Source organism: Pyxicephalus adspersus, chromosome Z (assembly GCF_032062135.1).
Source record: "Pyxicephalus adspersus chromosome Z, UCB_Pads_2.0, whole genome shotgun sequence".
Lineage (NCBI taxonomy): Eukaryota > Metazoa > Chordata > Amphibia > Anura > Pyxicephalidae > Pyxicephalus > Pyxicephalus adspersus.
Window position 1 is genome coordinate 16,687,570 of NC_092871.1, and position 16,855 is coordinate 16,704,424.

Here is a 16,855-nt window from a genome sequence, read left to right on the forward strand (position 1 = left end):
TGAGCGGCTGGCTTTGGGGTGGCGCTTTTTAGAAAGGATGCGCGAGAATGCTGAAAAGAGCTACGAGATATGACATGTTTTGTTAACTGGATAATAAAAGTAATGGTCTAAGTGTTAGTTATCATTTCTTGAGACACTAAACATAGTTATTATAAAGGCCTGAAGGGAAAACTTCTTCTATACTCTCGCAAGTCCTCCAGCAAATGGTCCACACAAAACAATATTTTAGTTTTTGTTAGTCAAGACAGCAGACTTGTTTAGTAACGCAAGTGGTAAAGTTTCCTAGGTGTGGTTTCTGTACCTGCTCCCTGTGTAGTCAAGCAACTCTCTTTTTGGAGTAAAACAAAATACCCTAAAAATGTAGAAGGGACCCCCATACCATCTAAACTCCCTCAAACTTACCATAGCACGGAACTGTAATATTATGCTTAGCTATTTTACCAAAATTAGATGTCCCAAAGTCAACCAAAAAAGTAACCGAGAGATGATTTGGCATACTGAATTACCATATTACTTTGAGAATTAGGGAGGGACTTGAATGATGGAAAAACAGCTATTTTGTAGATTACAATTTATGAAACAAAACACTAAGCCATCCAATATTCCAAAAATATAATTCTGTTATTACGCTACTGTAGAGTACCCTTGAAAACCTTGTGCTTCATGAATATCACTGCCAAGGCTTGCCAATCATATGCATCCCCATAGGAATTCTCATTTCATGTAAAACCTGCGTAGCAGTTAGTAGTAACTCAGTTGTAGGAATTGTCCAAGCTCTGACATTCAGAAACTTAGCAAACAAAAAAGCTTTTTAAGGTAGTTTCTAAAATCTTTGTAGGAGTGAACAATAAAACGTACGGACGCGTTCATTCATAACGCAAGCCGCATGACTCGGGACTCTGAGAGGAGGAGTATTGCGTCTGCATTTATGAATGCAGCTGCGATAATCCTCCTTTCAGTGAGAGATCCCCGGGCACTACAGGTTAGAATAGGGGCTTCCCCTCATTCTGACCTGTAGTGCCCGGGGATCGTTCACTGACAGGTGGATTACCACGGCTGTATTTATGAATGCAGCTGTCGTAATCCTCCTATAATGATTTCTGATGGAACCCATCGGAACTTCGAGGAAATTTTCACGAGAATGCAGGAGGGTCATCGCTCATCCCTACTATTCATATAAGAAAAAAATGGTCTGTCATTTGAACTTTGAACCTTGCTATCCAGCTTATCTCTGGAAGCACATGTCTAAATGATGAGTGGTGAAAGGGTGTATCACTTTCAGTCTGCACTACCTGCCTTGTTCTTTCCATATGCCCTCTAATCCCAAAAAACAAATATCACTTACTGACATAAATTAGACACACATTTAGGGAAGGTATCTGTAGACTACAAAAGCTCACACACACACACCATTTCACAGTTATTTCAAAATAAGACCTCACCTCCGTGTCAACATCTTCAGGGTTTAAGGTATCACTGTCTTTTTCTGGGTTTCTTAGCTTTTCTAGAAGTTCTTGTGTAAGAAATGGTCCAAGTCCTGTCTGAGCAACAAATTGGTGCTGGGGAAGAAAAAATTGGGAAAAAAAAGACTGAAAAAGAGCACGACACGACACCTAAAGGTCTATGAAGCTGAAATTTTTGTAGGGGAAAAGTATTCTTATGGGTAATCGGTAAATAAAAATAGTTGGACAAAGCATCACAGATGGAAAAAATCAAACAAAATAATAACTTTTAATATTATTAGCTTAATTAATTGATCAAGTCAGCTCTGTCTTTCACTACAAAGTAAAATAAATTACATTTACAAAGTTTGCTCCCGGTACAAAGCACCGTAGAGGACTTACCGTTAGCATCTTGGAGGCACTTGGTCTTTTCTTGGGGTTTTTAGTCAATGCTACTTTGATAAAGTTGTGGAAAACTGAAGACCTAAAAGGATAAAATCCCAGGGAGGAGAACACACAATCATACACAAGCAAATGTTGATCTTTTGATGTAGCCATAGCTTTTTGACACACATGAAACTGTATTTTATACTTTAGCATTTCTATGTATTCAGGCCTGAGATTTACACAGCTCTGCCAGAAAGCACAGCCTAGCACAGTCTTTCGCAATTTTTTATTTTGTAATAGGGGAAACCTTAAAATAACTTTTAGGTCTTCAGGAAACCCTGTTACAATTACTGTATCTCACAGTACATTAGCATGGATGTCAATGGGAAGAATGCCTCTTACATTGCTGGCTAGTGGGTCAGATGGGCCAAAAAAGTTAATTGGTGTCGCCTAAACAGACCCGAGAGGCACATTTTGCTCAGAGAAGCCCTAGCATCCTTTGGAGGATGTGAAAACCCTGTGAAAACCCTTGGGTTTCACAGGCTTAGTGGATGGAAACACTGGCTTAGTGGATGGCATGACTTTCTCAGTTACCATTTAGGAATACAACGGTGTCATCTCTATGTCCTGAGCCTGCTAATTGGATAATATGGACACAGCAAGAAACTGATGAAGTGATATATTTTAAATATAATGAATGCAAAAATAATCAGTATTTTTTTTTTATCTGCCTGGAGTTTATCTTTATTACTTACCATTTTGACTTGTCTTTTAACTTAGGGGGTTGGTAGCCACTTTTAGACATCAGAAAGAGAACCCTAGATGAGGAGAGGAAGACAGGCATGAAAAATAAAGACAGACAACATCTAATTGTCAAAGGAATGGGATCCTAAATATAATTCAACAAAATGAATAAAGTCATATGTTCTGTAATTGTCCAAACTGGAAAGGGGCTTGACTTATTAATTATTAAAATAAATAAAAAGAACAGGAAACCAGTGAAATGTCTAAATTTTGCAGCTGCTTGAGCAATACAGATCATTTTTGCATATCTCTCTGAAAGAGTTTGGCAGCAGCAATTCCACAGAAGCATTTACATCACCAATTTTAATGTCCCCACTACACTCATACAAGCATAATCATTCACACATTTCTTTGTAGAAACAATTTACCTGTTAAGTTGTCAGCATTTTTACAACCTGGGAGGAAACCAAAGAACCAAAAAAAAAAAACCCACAACACAAAAGAGGAGAATAAAATCCCCATGCAGATATTCGACCCAGGACACAGAGCTGTAAATAACAGTGTGTTGAACACTTTTCTGACTTTTATAGCAGTTTAGAATTGATTGTATGCAATCATTAATGTTTGTTCATTCTGAGCAGCAAGCATACAGGGTTTTTGTTTGCATTGGACCAGCTTCTTACCACATAGAATGAGAATGAAAAACAGAAAAAAGGCTTGAGGTCTTACAATTAGTTAATCTGTTGACAACGTGGGTAGTCATGTACAAATTTTACTATTAAGTGTGCACTGTGTTTATTTTTGGATCTTATGTGATATATTGGTTATTCTGGAAAAAAAAAAGCAAGAAAGAAAAAAGACTAGTCTGTTGACAGGGTTTGGACTTATTTCAATGGTGTCAGTTTGACATCATTTTAAGATTGTTAAGAATTCATTGACAGGTGTGTTTGACCTCTTTTTGGTCTGCATTTAACATGCTTTAAATTGATTTTGCATGTACAAAATACATAACCTGTATCAATCTAAAAACAAAAAAACCAAACCAGCCCCCAAAGCACTTTCTAACATCCAGCAGCCAATGGTAGTATTCCACTACAATAAAGGTATGGTCTATGGGTGCCATGCAAACAATCAATACCAGGGATATATCTATCTTTTCCCTCTTTGTACATCCAATAATTAGTGAATGCAACCTTAAGAAAATTTGTCAGCTTCAATATATGCAGTTTACTCTATTTACTTTATTGGTTGTTGCTCTAAAGTGTGTGCATTTACCTTAAGGGATGAACGTGAAACATGGGGGGCTGCAGTTCAGTTAGTTCTATGGCTGTAATTCCAAGAGACCAAACATCACACAGCTCTGTGTATCCCCCCTTCAGCTCCACCGCAGCCACTTCTGGAGCCATCCTGGTAAATTGAAAAAAATATCTCTAGAAGAGGCATTTTTCGTCTTGTAAAAAAAAACTAATATAAATTGTGTTCGTTTACCCTTTATATATTTATAAGCTGGTTAGTCATGAGCTATTTATTTTCAAATCTTATAGATTAGTCTTAAGAAATTAGGATTATAATGCACATGCAAAGAACACCTAAAAAAGTAAACTTCAGACTATAAAGCCTCATACCCCGAGACTAAACTCGTTTGCAGGGGCACCATTGTTAGAGCTTGGATGACCTGACTACCAGCCCTTTCCCCTTTCTATACCCCTGCCTAGGTTCGCATCGCTCTTCTTACTTCCTTCTATACTTCTCTCTCTTTTCCTCTCTTGTTGAATGTATTTGCACTCAAATATTTAAAGTAAATCTGTACAGCCAACCTGCCTGGATGGGTAGGAGGTATGCTTTCCCTGCTAGGGGACACCCCCAAGGATAAAATCTCTCCCCATGGACAATGTTTAGCCCTATGAACTTTTCACCCAGGAGCCGACAAGTTTTTTCTTTGAGGGGACCTTAGTGGGTGTTCTATACTTTAATATGGATAAGCATTAGCCTTGTCATAATATTTTAACATTTTATACGCATTGCCTTGAAATGTAATTGTTTAAAAGTTGGAATGTAAACCCTTGTTTTTGTAAAGTTCTCCTTCTGTAAAATTTTATAAAAAACTTATTGAAACTAAAAAGTATTCTTCAGAGCTGAACAGGTGACGTGTTCAACTGGCCAGTCTTGATATTCTATTAAAATTTCCCCTGGTTCAATAAATTTGTCAGAAACCAGAGTAGTGAGCATGTGCAAACTGCAGCAAATCTGTGCTAACCAAGCATGGCAATTTTCATCAGCACAATCTAGTTTGTATTCATTTTAAAATACAGTACCAGTAGGGTGTTCCAATAAAGGAATTTCTACGAGCAAAGGTTGCTGTGAGCTGGGCCGAAATTCCAAAATCAGCTGCAAAAATGAGAGATCAAATGTCAAAACTTTTAACATATAAGTATTCTCATTGAAAGATGTGGAACAGATACCCCCCTTGGCCTCCAATCACTTGCTGTTCCAGTGACAATGGTCACCAAGATTGGATGAACCTATGAGGAAAGCTCCAGACATGTTTAGAAGGTAATTTTATTACAGAATAAAGGCCCTTCATAAAATACTTTTTTTAACCTATAGCCTTTACAAACATTTCAGGAGCTTGCCTCACTAAATAGCAGTCCACACAGGACCTACCCTTGACCTCTTTGGTCAACTCTTGTTCTCTTTGGAGAACTGTCAATCACTTTACCAGAATATACCAAATGCACATGCATAGGGCCTGATTTATTAAAGCTCTCCAAAATTGGAGAAGATAGACTACCATCCATGAACCTGAGTGACCCAGCAAACCTGGAATGGATTTCTTAAAAGTAATTTGCCATTTGTTAGCAATTTTTTTCAATCCTGGACCAGATCCCTTTTAGATTTGTTGTAAAACCCAGGTTCACTGATGAAAGTGTATCTTCTCCAGTCTTGGAGAGCTCTAATAAATCAGGTCCATATAAACCAAAGACTTCCCCCCTAAAATGTAATTTAAAAAGTCTGTTTATACTTCGATCATAGTGTGTACCAACCTGCACCTTGCTACTCTCCACACCAATCTCCTGTCATTAGTGTTGCTGCAGCTCTCATGCTTATTTTATTATTTGTCCTTCATTTATGTCCCAGAGCTTTTTTCAATCTCCCCTATCTCCTATTACAGCCTCGCTTTCCCATTTTAATGACAGCCCTGTTTCCTTCCTCATTAAAAGACCTTTTGCTGCAGACTGGTGTATAAAAAGACTAATTAGCTGCCTATTCTGGTCACCAATAGACATCAATTTGGTTTCCTCTTTGGCATTAGGGACATCACAGCTCATGTCACATGTCTGGTTTGAACTGGTGAGAGCTAAGCCTCTAACTCCAATATTCACCAATTTTTTTTACCCCTGGTTTACATTCAACAAAAATTTACATTTTCATATACTTTTCAGGTTTACTTCTAAATTTGACATTCTTTGTTATTTGTTATCAAAATTGGTGGTAGTGATAAATCACTTACCTAGTTTAACATCCCCATTGTCATTTAGAAGAATATTAGCTCCCTAGAAAAAGAATAGGAAAAACTCTTAGTACTTTATTAAATGAATAAAGATTTAAAACTAGTCATAGATGGAATTAAATAGATCTAACCATCACCAAACCAATACAGATCTATCTATCTAAGGCACAAGCATTACTTACAGCCTCACAAGGTCGCTCCTACACTAACATGGGTGCAAGATTATAGGATTATCTGTGTTTTTAATTATTTCTTATTTCTTTCATATATGCTTTTTTCTAGTGCAAGAGATTCCTTTAGGTGCAGAAAGTGATTAAAAATAAGTACAAAACGTATTTGGACATATTGGGTCTGATCCATCAAGGATTGAAAAAGGTAGACTGTCATGGGAGAATCTAGAGGATCCAGCAAAGGAATGGATTTCTTAAAAATAATTTGATATTATTTGGCAAATACTTTCAATCCTGGAACAGATACATTCTGGGCTTGCTGAATCACCCTGGTTATCCCATATTAGTGTATTTTTTCCAGAGCTTTAAATAAATCAGGCTCTGTGTCTGTGATTTAGCTACATTTAAACATACCAATGGTTTAAAAGGAAATAAATAAATTGCATTTCTTAGTGTTTCTACAATGTTTGTTTCTTTAGAAAATACTTGAATGGCAGAGTGTTTGTTCCTTCTTTATTTTAGGTAGCAAAGATCTCATTATTAGACTTTAGTGTGAGACCAGATCTTCAATTTTGTGGTTCAAGTCTTACTTTCATCGACCTGATACTTTTATTTTTGTCCATCATTACTCCTTTTACCTGTCTGGAAGCTGAAATGCTATTCTGTGCCTGGACAACAATCTTTGCTGTTTGTGCTGATTATCCGTCTTAACAATTACACTTATCTACATCTTCTTTGTTCATTTGCTGCCGTCCCATTAAGTGCTCAGATTCAGATTTCTGGTAAATTATTCTAGCATCTTTTATTAAATGATCAGTACCCCATATATGAAGCCACTATAAATATGTCTGTTCTAAATTATAGCACCCACCTTAATATCTCTGTGCATCTTTCCCTGATTATGAAGATAAGCCAGACCCTGTTAGAAAAAAAGTAACATTTATTTTTCCATTTTTATATGTAAGAAGCAGAAATAAGTGCATATCTTGAAACCTTTTCCAGTAAAGGAGAGGGTAGCCAACATGTGTTACTATAGGGGAGTACTTTATATACAGCAAGAATCCATCTGCTAAAGGCCACAACTCCACCACCTGTAGCAGACAAACAGAAGTGGTAGTGGCTCCTCCAATAAGGGAAGTTGTCAAACAGAAGGGTTGGACATATTTTTGGAGGCAACAGCCAAGCAAGCTGACTACTAGTTGTTCACAATGTAGATAGTGGTACATGCACTGCAGTTGCTCCTCTGCCCTGTTGCAAGTGTAATTTTCTTTTAAAGAAGACCCATCCAAAGGCTTTTCTGCCTCTGATTTTAGATGCAACTTATTTTAAAGACAATATCTCTAAGCTCCTGTCTCCAGTACGATAGCTAAATAATTATTTAGGAAGTCTCCTTCAAGACCCTATATTTCTGCTCTGACCTGTCTAGTTTATTCTTAGGAAGATCCCTCCAAGGGACTTTTCTTAGGCCTTTTAGGCTTGTTGGTGCTGCCGTTCAAGTGTGTTACCATGAGCTGATTGACAAAGTATACTAATGTGATGTATTATGGGCTGAAAGTTTCTTTGTTACTAAGAAAGCTACTTGTACTCTGCAGTGCCATGCAAATGACGTGCAACAGGATAACTTTTCATAACAAAATGCATAAAATCTTCAAAGCAAGAAAATGTCCAAAGCTCTCATTTTTGGTTACAGTGATAAATAGTTATAAAGCCATATTCTGCTTTTAGCTTGATATTCTTCTCTCATTGTGTATGATATTTTATTTTTTTGTGATTCCTAAACACAAGGAGCACATTCCTAAACTGAGGATTTATGGGCCAAAAAGAGCTACGAAGTAAAGGATTTGCTTCTTACCCCTGGTGCTCTTCAAGCTGCATTAAAAGTTCCCTCCCCACCACTGTACACAAATTTGTAATATTTGCAAATCCTGAAATATTTGGTGGTCTTCCCATTGCATTTTGGTGCATTTGCCTGCTGTATATACCCTTTTAAGACCATAACAAAACCACCACAAATTCTAAATGGTGTTGGAATCAAATTCAAAATAATTTAAAATATTAAATAGGATTTATATCACGCCAACATATTACACAGCGCTGTTCAGCCAAACTGGTCTAGAACAGAAACATGTTCAAGTACAACTAGTCTTAGCCTCTTTATTATCAAAAGCTAAACTTTCTATATAGGTTTAAAAACATGCATACCTGTCCATTTTACATGCTCACCTGGAGAGTCTCTCTACACACATATGCAACCTGAAGCTCAGACAAGGCTCCTGTGACTGAAGGGAAAAGGAAAAATTTTACTGACATCTTATGTATCTATGATAATAAGGCTTACTAAGCAGAGGTTGTACTAAGTTGTCAGCCTTGAGTCCCAAGTCATTGACACCAAGTTCTAAGTCAAGTCTCAAGTCACCAAGAAATCTTCCCAAGTCGAGTCACTTCATTTATCCCCATTTGTCCCCATATAGAAACAGAACTCTGATCCTGTTCTTGAGCACAGGATCGCATTCTAAGTCCATGACTTTCTCCTCTGACAGCTGAAGGGCGAAAGGAGGAAGGCAGTGAGATTTCTGTAACACCGCCTTCCTCTCCTCCCTTCAGCTGTCAGAAGAGAAAGCCGTGGACTTAGAATGCAAGAAAGGTGGGGAGGAAGGCAGTGAGTCTTCTGTAACACTGCCTTCCTCCCCACCTTTCTTGCATTCTAAATTTACTAAATTCGGCTTTCTCCTCTGACAGTAGATCTAAAGGGGGCAGGGAGGAAGGCAGTGAGGCTTCTGTAACACTGCCTTCCTCTCCACCCTCCTTAGCAGTCAGAGGAGGAAGCTGTGGACTTAGAATGCATGAATGGCAGGGGGGAAGGCGTTGTTACAGAAGACTCGCTGCCTTCCTTGCATTCTAAATTTTCTCCTCTGACAGCTGAAGGGGGGGGGGCATGTTACGGAAGCCTCACTGCCATCCTCCTTTCCCCCTTCAGCTGTCAGCAGAGAAAGCAAGTCCCAAGTCGAGTTGCAAGTCACTGGACAAAACAGGTGGAGTTGCAAGTTGTTCATTAGGCGACTTAGGTCGGACTCGAACCCAAGTCACGTGACTCAAATTCCAACCTCTGTTAATAAGTAGGATATAAATGTTAAAGTTCTCCTGTGCCCAGACTATGGACATTAAACTAGTTATATATTCTAATACCAAATGGGCTTATCGATGACCTTTCTAGGTGCTTTCATTGTAAAGTTATTTATTCTCAAGAATCCTCCACAAAGACCTTAAAAGACAGGTTGAAGTCTGTTTCTTGCAGCTTAGAAACTTCTGCTGGTTGGTTATAGTTGGCTGGCAGCTTGCCAAGATTTGTTTTTATTTTAAAATTCACATATTTTGTGGACAAATAAATATTTTAAAAATATATGTAATAATTTAAAAACAATGCAATTCTTATACAGAGACAAAGGAGAGCTTGTTTTAAAGTGCTTTCACTTCCTGTTTTAAATATGTGAATACTTTAGTGTGCACGATTTGAGCACAAATTCACTTTTTACACTTTCAGGAAACCTTACTGCAATACTTTTGACAGTCAGAGCCAAGACTTTTATTCATTTCAAAGCCCTGCCATTACCCAACTGCAGGATTCAGGCCAGGCATACCATTGCTTTTGATGCTGTGCAGGCAGAACTGCTTGGGGTGTTGGATCGGTACCTTGGGTAAGACAAGTAACAATGATCTTCAAAGGGTTTTCTATAAAATCTCTTTACCTTGATAAATGTCTTGCAGGGAGCCACCTCCACAGAATTCCATGCAAATCCACAGCTTATTAGCCCTACATATTAAGCGTAAAAAGTAAATGGACATTGTGCTAGAATTGAAAATTGGGACTAAGGCATCCAAATGTAAACAAACACTGTCCCAAGTGCCTCCAACCACCACCCGATTTATGTTGAACGAAGGTTTGGAATCACACTTGCATGATGACTTCCTCCTATGTCTAGGAACTCCATCTTACAGTCCTAACAAGACTACCTACTCAGAAGACTTCTCTATATTAAAGCCAAACCCCTGAAACTTTTTTTGTGATTTTGGATAAACTTGATACATAAAAATATTAAATTATAAGCAAGTGTAAATTATAAATATAAATAAACATTATTGTTGAGCATACATTTCTGTTTTTTTATGAGATCCAAACCAAGTGATGAAAAGTGGCCATAACTTGTATATTAACTGACATAGGTTGTTCCAGTAGAGTAACTCCTCCTCTATTAACATTTCAAAAAAAAAAATATTTAATGATGGTGAAAAATGGATTCCAAGCTGAAGCACAATGCCATCATTCTTCATGAACAAGGAGTGCACACTGTGTGACATTCTCAGTCAGGCCATAGAATGTTTATGAAGCTGACACCATTTACAAGAGCATTGTGCACAGATGTATCAAGACGTTTAGATGGTGAAAACCAGCAATGAAGGCAAACTACACGGTGAGAGTGCATCGACTACGACCATTGACACACAGAGGATTCCAGGAGGCGATGATGGCTCAAATGCTTCACTTGCTAAGGAGAATATGTTAAGTAGTACAGATTTGAGAAATAAAAAGAAAGCATTAGTCTACCAATATGTGCAGTTTGAACAATCTGTGTCAGTTAATGAAACAGGTAAGCCCTTTTTGCATTATTCTGGTACTGGCCTTGTATATCAGTCCGTGACCCAGTGAAGGAGATATAGGAAATACGAAATTGGCAATTCTGGGACCTAAACACAAACACAGCAGTAGAAACATCAGAAGTTCCAACTCATCATCACTCTAAATAAAATGTATTTTTGTGTTTGTCTCCATTTTTTACCCATTAAAAGAAATTTCCCTGTTCAAAAAAGGGGGAAATATCTTTTTAACAAAGACAACAATAAAAATGTAAAATGTCTATCAAAATCTTGCAATGACATGAGCTGATTGCATATTACAAACTAATTGCTCCGTCAACTTATGTTTACGAACAACTATGAAATGGAAATGTCTATCTAATGGGATTTAAGTCAAAGAATTGTTTATGTTGGCCCTCAGACAACCGAGCTTATGCTAAGATACTTATTACTGATTGTACAATCAAGTGGTAATGTTGGACAGTTTAAGAAATATCCATCCTACACTGTCGGATCCAAAACCTATAGTAATCCCCAATCACTGTCATAAGTTCCTGATGTGGTCCTTTGATCCAGCAGTATAACAGATTTGGTTAGTTGAAAAGAGAATATTTCCTCATTAAGGCTTGGTTCTTACCTCATATAGCTTCCATAATACGCTACTATGTTTTTGTGAGCACAGCTCTTCAGCATTAGAACTTCCTTCTGAATTACCGAGAAGTCTTCATCTGTCAAAAAATAGAAATATTATCCGGCCTATGCCAACATTCATTATTTGAAATCTTCAAATATCATTACAAGTTATTAGTCAGCTTTAAGGTGCAAGGTCCTCTTGCACTTGCAACTTAAAAAACAGCTAACTTTTCCTTTAGGATAATCGTTTTCCCTGTTCTCTAAGGCCTCTAAGTGTGGGTTATTTTAATACACAACACAAGGTTCTGTATAAGATCTAAACAAGTTCCAAATCCTGATACTATGCTAAGCACCAATAAATAATGTAACCACAAATATCCTTTACCCTTCCTGACTACAACAAATCTTTTTCTACTTGCATCTCACAAGCTATCACTACCAGATGTTGCAGCTGATGGTGGAAAGGTTTCATCAACCCTGCCAATCCAGAAAGTAGTGGGCAGGACTAAGTGTGGCCAGGATCTGTGTAAATCTGTAGTGACCATGCTGACATCCACCACCCCTACATTATGTTTCATCCCAATGTAGCACATAAAAATAGCTAATGTGCTATAAATTCAAAAGCAGTACAGTTCCAGAGCTCATCGGCATCCTAATCTTTCCATTAAAAAAATGTTTTTGTTACATATCAATCAGCAACATTCCTTCAAATAAAAAAAATGCATGGGGTACCCCGTCTAATAATAAAACCAGACTGTTACAGGGATGGGGCCAACCTGTACAGTAGAGAGGAAGTGCAATTGAGGGTGGTCTTTCGTCCATAGCAAGCTCCTGCATTCACCTAACAATTGGGAGTCTCGGCAGAGAGGGCATTGTATTGGTCCCCAAATGGTTGTTGGGGACTTATCAGAATCTTAAAACCCCTTTTAATAATAGGTTTCTAAATAGCCACCTCCTCACCCTGAGTAATAAGGCCAACCAAGTTCTAAAGAGCCTGGTATGGGCATGGAACTGGGGCCTAGTTGCTTACGGCCTTCTCCACCGTTATCCAGTCACATTCCATGCCAGGAAGTTTAAAGTAATCATTAAAGGAGAACCCACAACTTTTTTTGTAGTATATATTCACATTGATCATTTTTGTAACAAGTTTACATGTTTTGGAACCTACCTCGCACCCCCAACAATTGTGCCTTGCACCAACTAAAAATTTCACAGCTTTAGATTCTATATATTTTTAAACTGACTATACATATATTTTATATCTTAATATACTTTATACTTTACTTATATAATATACTTTACACTGAACACACACATACATACTATCTATATATATATATATATACACATACACACACACACATAGAAAATTGCACACACTAGCACCACACTACACTTTCTCTAATTTTACCATTAGGTGAAACATGTGCATGGAGATCACAATATTATGTAGGAGACAGGAAGATCCTTTTTTTCTACTACGATATATGAGCAGACATTTTCAATGATGAATGTTGCTGTGGATCTTAAATTACCCAGTGACAACTTGAGCTAAATGGCACCTTCCCCACACGATTTATGCAAAGCTGCTGTCAATACAAGCGTAGGCTAAAATGGGACAATCAGCTGTGTATAGCTGGGTGGAGATCTGGAGAACAAAACCTGATAAGGAAGGTCTTCTGAACCACAAGGAAGTCACTCAGAATGTTTAACATTTGTATTAGCACCACAAGACCATGTATCGGAGTAATTACCATGTGCTATGCTGGAGAAGGCTGTGTGTCTTGTCTATTGTTTAATTTGTAGGTCATGTATTAAAAAAAATTTTCTGCACTTAGGCAAAAAAACATACAAAGAGTCCCCACTGGCGTATGAAGAAACCAGAAGCTAGAAGGCACTATATATGATCTTAGACACCACCATGGCATACATACAGTGCTAAAACATTGCAGCCCAATTTTAATAACAATCTTCATGCCTGGTACCATACTCTGTGCTCTTCACATAAGCCAACATCTTCTGCCTACTAAGAGGTGCCAGACCACTGATGCTTTTACATGACATTATTCATCAACTTTCCTAACGTGCTCGTTTCAGCCCCTAAACCAATATCTTATGTCAATAAGGCACAAAGTTTTGCGATTTTCTGATTTTTTTTAGATTTCCGAATGGGTCACATTGCAGTCTCGATTGTCACTGTAACATTTCGGCCAGAGATGTAAAGGAGATGCTTCAGGAGTCCAGGACAATGTAGCCACCTAAGTACAGAAATGCTAGACCCAAAAACTTAATTGAGCAAGTGTAAAGAAAGGACTGCATTAAAAGTAAACAGACAGTATGAAAGATTAAGTAAGCTACTATGTTTTTTTTTCTAACAAGGGTTTAATAACTGACCCAATATAAGTTTACAGAAAGTCAGAATGAAGTGATAAATTCTATATGGATACATGTAAGGGTCAGCAACCTAAACACTGAATCATTTGGGTAAGTGGGTCAACTGGGAAGCTACCATTTCAGATGACAACCAGCTTACTTATTTTGATCTGAACAGGTTTTCTTTAAGAACAGTTCCTATTCTTCCCATACTCCTTGGGCACAGGTAGTGGGAAGGCCAGGCATTGTAACAGCACTTATGCTTATAAGGTTTCTTCACCAAGGGAGGAGACAAATGGTAAGTACTTTTACTTTGAACCTGAAAATATAATGTAAAAAAATGAATAGCCACAGCACTGCACTAATGTAAAAAAAGCTAACGAATTGTGATTTACTTAGTTTTATAATTTAGCTAATGCACAGTGCATCTGGTGGGAGGCTTTTGCTTATCAGGTCCTAAGCAGGTCTAAAAAAATATGTAAATACATCCTCAGATGAACAACAAATGGCATATTACATCAACTCATTCTTTTTTTTTTAACAAAGAGGTTAAAATGTGTAATGTGTAAAATTAGGTGCACCCTCATTGGTTAATCAAATGCACTTTATTAAATGATCATCAGCAAATTTCACAACCTCTATAAAGCAGATGTTTTAGCATTTTGCTGGTCTGTAGAAATCAGGTATGTGCCGAGTAGCAAAACATCAGCAATGATCTAAGGAAAGTAATTGCTGCTTATCAATCTGTGAAGGACTATACAGCAATTTCTAAATAACTTCAAGTCAATCATTCTACAGTGAGAAAGATTATTTACAAGTGAAAAACATTCAAGGCAGTTGCTAATTTTCCCAGCAATGGATGTCCCCGCAAATTGACCATAAAGTCAGACGTGAAATGCTTAAAAAATATGCAAAAACAAAAAACAAACAAGAACTCTTTTTTTAGACTCACTCTAGGACTCACTATGGTAAATGGCAAACAGTACAATTAGAAAAAGGCTGAACAAGTATGGCTTGTTGGAAGGGTTGAAAGGATACCAACCATCAAGCACAATTGTGGAAGAGTAATGATTTGGGCTTGTTTAGCAGCCACAAGACCTGAGGACCTTGCAGTAATTAAGTTGACTATAAACTCCTCTGTATACCAAAGTGTTCTAGAATCAAATGTGAGACTGTGTGACAGATAAAGCTTGGCATACAACAAGACAGTGATCTAATGTACACCAGCAAATTTACAACAGAACAGGTGAAAAAGAAAATAATCAAGATGTTGCAACGACAGAAAGTCCACCTCAATCTGATCGAAATGCTGTGGCAGGACCTAAAAGAGCAGTGCATAAACAAATGCCCACAAATGTCAATGAGATAAAGCAATGTTGTGAGCAAGAAAAGTGAGCAAAAATGTATCCATAAGGTAGGAGACAAATAAAATCATACAGAAATAAATTACTATGTATACAGCAAGTTATTGCTACTGGAAGTGGTTGTACTGAAATACTGAAACATAGGGTGTTCTGGTCTCTTCATTCTACATTTTTGTTACAGAATATATGTTGTTTTACAACTAGGTCAAACTGAAATAATTTAAAGGACCTAATTTTTTATGCTCCAATACATAAAACCTTGGACTTGGAGGAGTGTGAACACACCTCTTGTGCTGTACATATAGGTAAACTGGTGGCATCTACCCGTATATGCATTTGCAACAAGCATGTGTGCCTCTATATTGCTGAAATATAGAAATAAAAATGCACTCTCTAATTTCCCCAATACAAAAATGTGTGTGTGCTAATGGGTTGAATTGCAAGATGGGAAGCACTTGGCTTTGCAAGAGTTGACACACAGTCCATTCCAGGCTTGCTGGATCACCCAGCTTCACTGTGGAAAGTGTATCCTCTCCAGCTCAGGCCCATTGTACAGATAATTCTCTCACGAAGCTCAACACAAAGTTGTGAGCCATGACCCATCTTTGTTTGCAAAGACTAAGCCTTTATTGGATCCCCTTTTTATACCCATTCTTGATACCCACACCTGTACCCGTTCACCCGGTAATTGAGAAACCCTGGCAATTCAGAACTCTATAGTAAAGATTTAGAAATTTAAATAATATGTATTCCCATTACTATTAGGTGTAAAGAAAGGCACCATGAAAATAGAAGCTGTAAAATCCTGTAAAGGCCTATAAAAACACAATTTTGACATGCCTGGTCTAGAACTAATGTGCATTAGATTTATAGATAATATATGGGGAGTAACTATAAGAAACATAGCTCTAGAGGAACATTTTTGTTATGTCCCTTTTCGGAAAGAACTCTCCAAGTTCCTCTTGTGTTTTCCCTCTATGCTCTATGATGTATGGACCTTTAAGAAGTACTTTGCAGTAGAATATTCTTCCAGTCTGTAAAATAATTTATTTGTTATCAAATAAACCATTTATTCTTCTAAGCCTATGTGTGGTAGAAGTTTGCCTACAAAAGCTTCCTTAGAAAGGTGGGTGGTATGAGAATAGATGGAATACAGACTATGGCCCTGATTTATGAAAGCTCTCCAAGGCTGGAGATAATACACTTTCAGAAGTGAAGCTGGGTGGTCTAGAAAACATGGAATGGATTTTCAAAAATCATTTGCTATCAAATGTTTTGAATCCTGGACCAGATCCATATCAGGTTTGCTGGATCATCCAGCTTCACTGATGAAAGTGTATTCTCTCCAGCCTTGGAGAGCTTTCCTAAATCAGGACCTATGTAAGGTATTTACAGTGGGTCAATAATGTAGCAGTTATAACAAGTGTTTCAGATGTTTCTGGAGCTACTTAGTACAACATTTAATCCACAACACTATATAAGTTACGGGAAGTGTCTTGGGGAAAACACGTATTATGCAATCTTTGTATGAGCATATCTCATATAGATTTATTTATAAGCAAGACCCCATGGCTGGTACTGAGGTTTAGTTTATGTCAA

General features: G+C 37.5%; 1 protein-coding gene across 1 annotated transcript in view; it reads right to left on the reverse strand.

Moving 5' to 3' along the window:
• MAP4K1 (mitogen-activated protein kinase kinase kinase kinase 1) overlaps positions 1-16,855 on the reverse strand; it is a 40,920-nt gene that overhangs the window by 13,322 nt on the left and 10,743 nt on the right. Inside the window, exons 3-13 of the mRNA XM_072430816.1 lie at positions 11,524-11,614; positions 10,001-10,065; positions 8,478-8,533; positions 7,126-7,173; positions 6,085-6,127; positions 4,889-4,961; positions 3,849-3,980; positions 2,585-2,647; positions 1,845-1,926; positions 1,443-1,559; positions 6-60 (exon numbers count right to left, since the gene is read on the reverse strand). Coding sequence (XP_072286917.1) covers positions 6-60; positions 1,443-1,559; positions 1,845-1,926; positions 2,585-2,647; positions 3,849-3,980; positions 4,889-4,961; positions 6,085-6,127; positions 7,126-7,173; positions 8,478-8,533; positions 10,001-10,065; positions 11,524-11,614 — 825 coding nt within the window. The remainder of the gene's footprint in view (positions 1-5; positions 61-1,442; positions 1,560-1,844; positions 1,927-2,584; positions 2,648-3,848; positions 3,981-4,888; positions 4,962-6,084; positions 6,128-7,125; positions 7,174-8,477; positions 8,534-10,000; positions 10,066-11,523; positions 11,615-16,855) is intronic.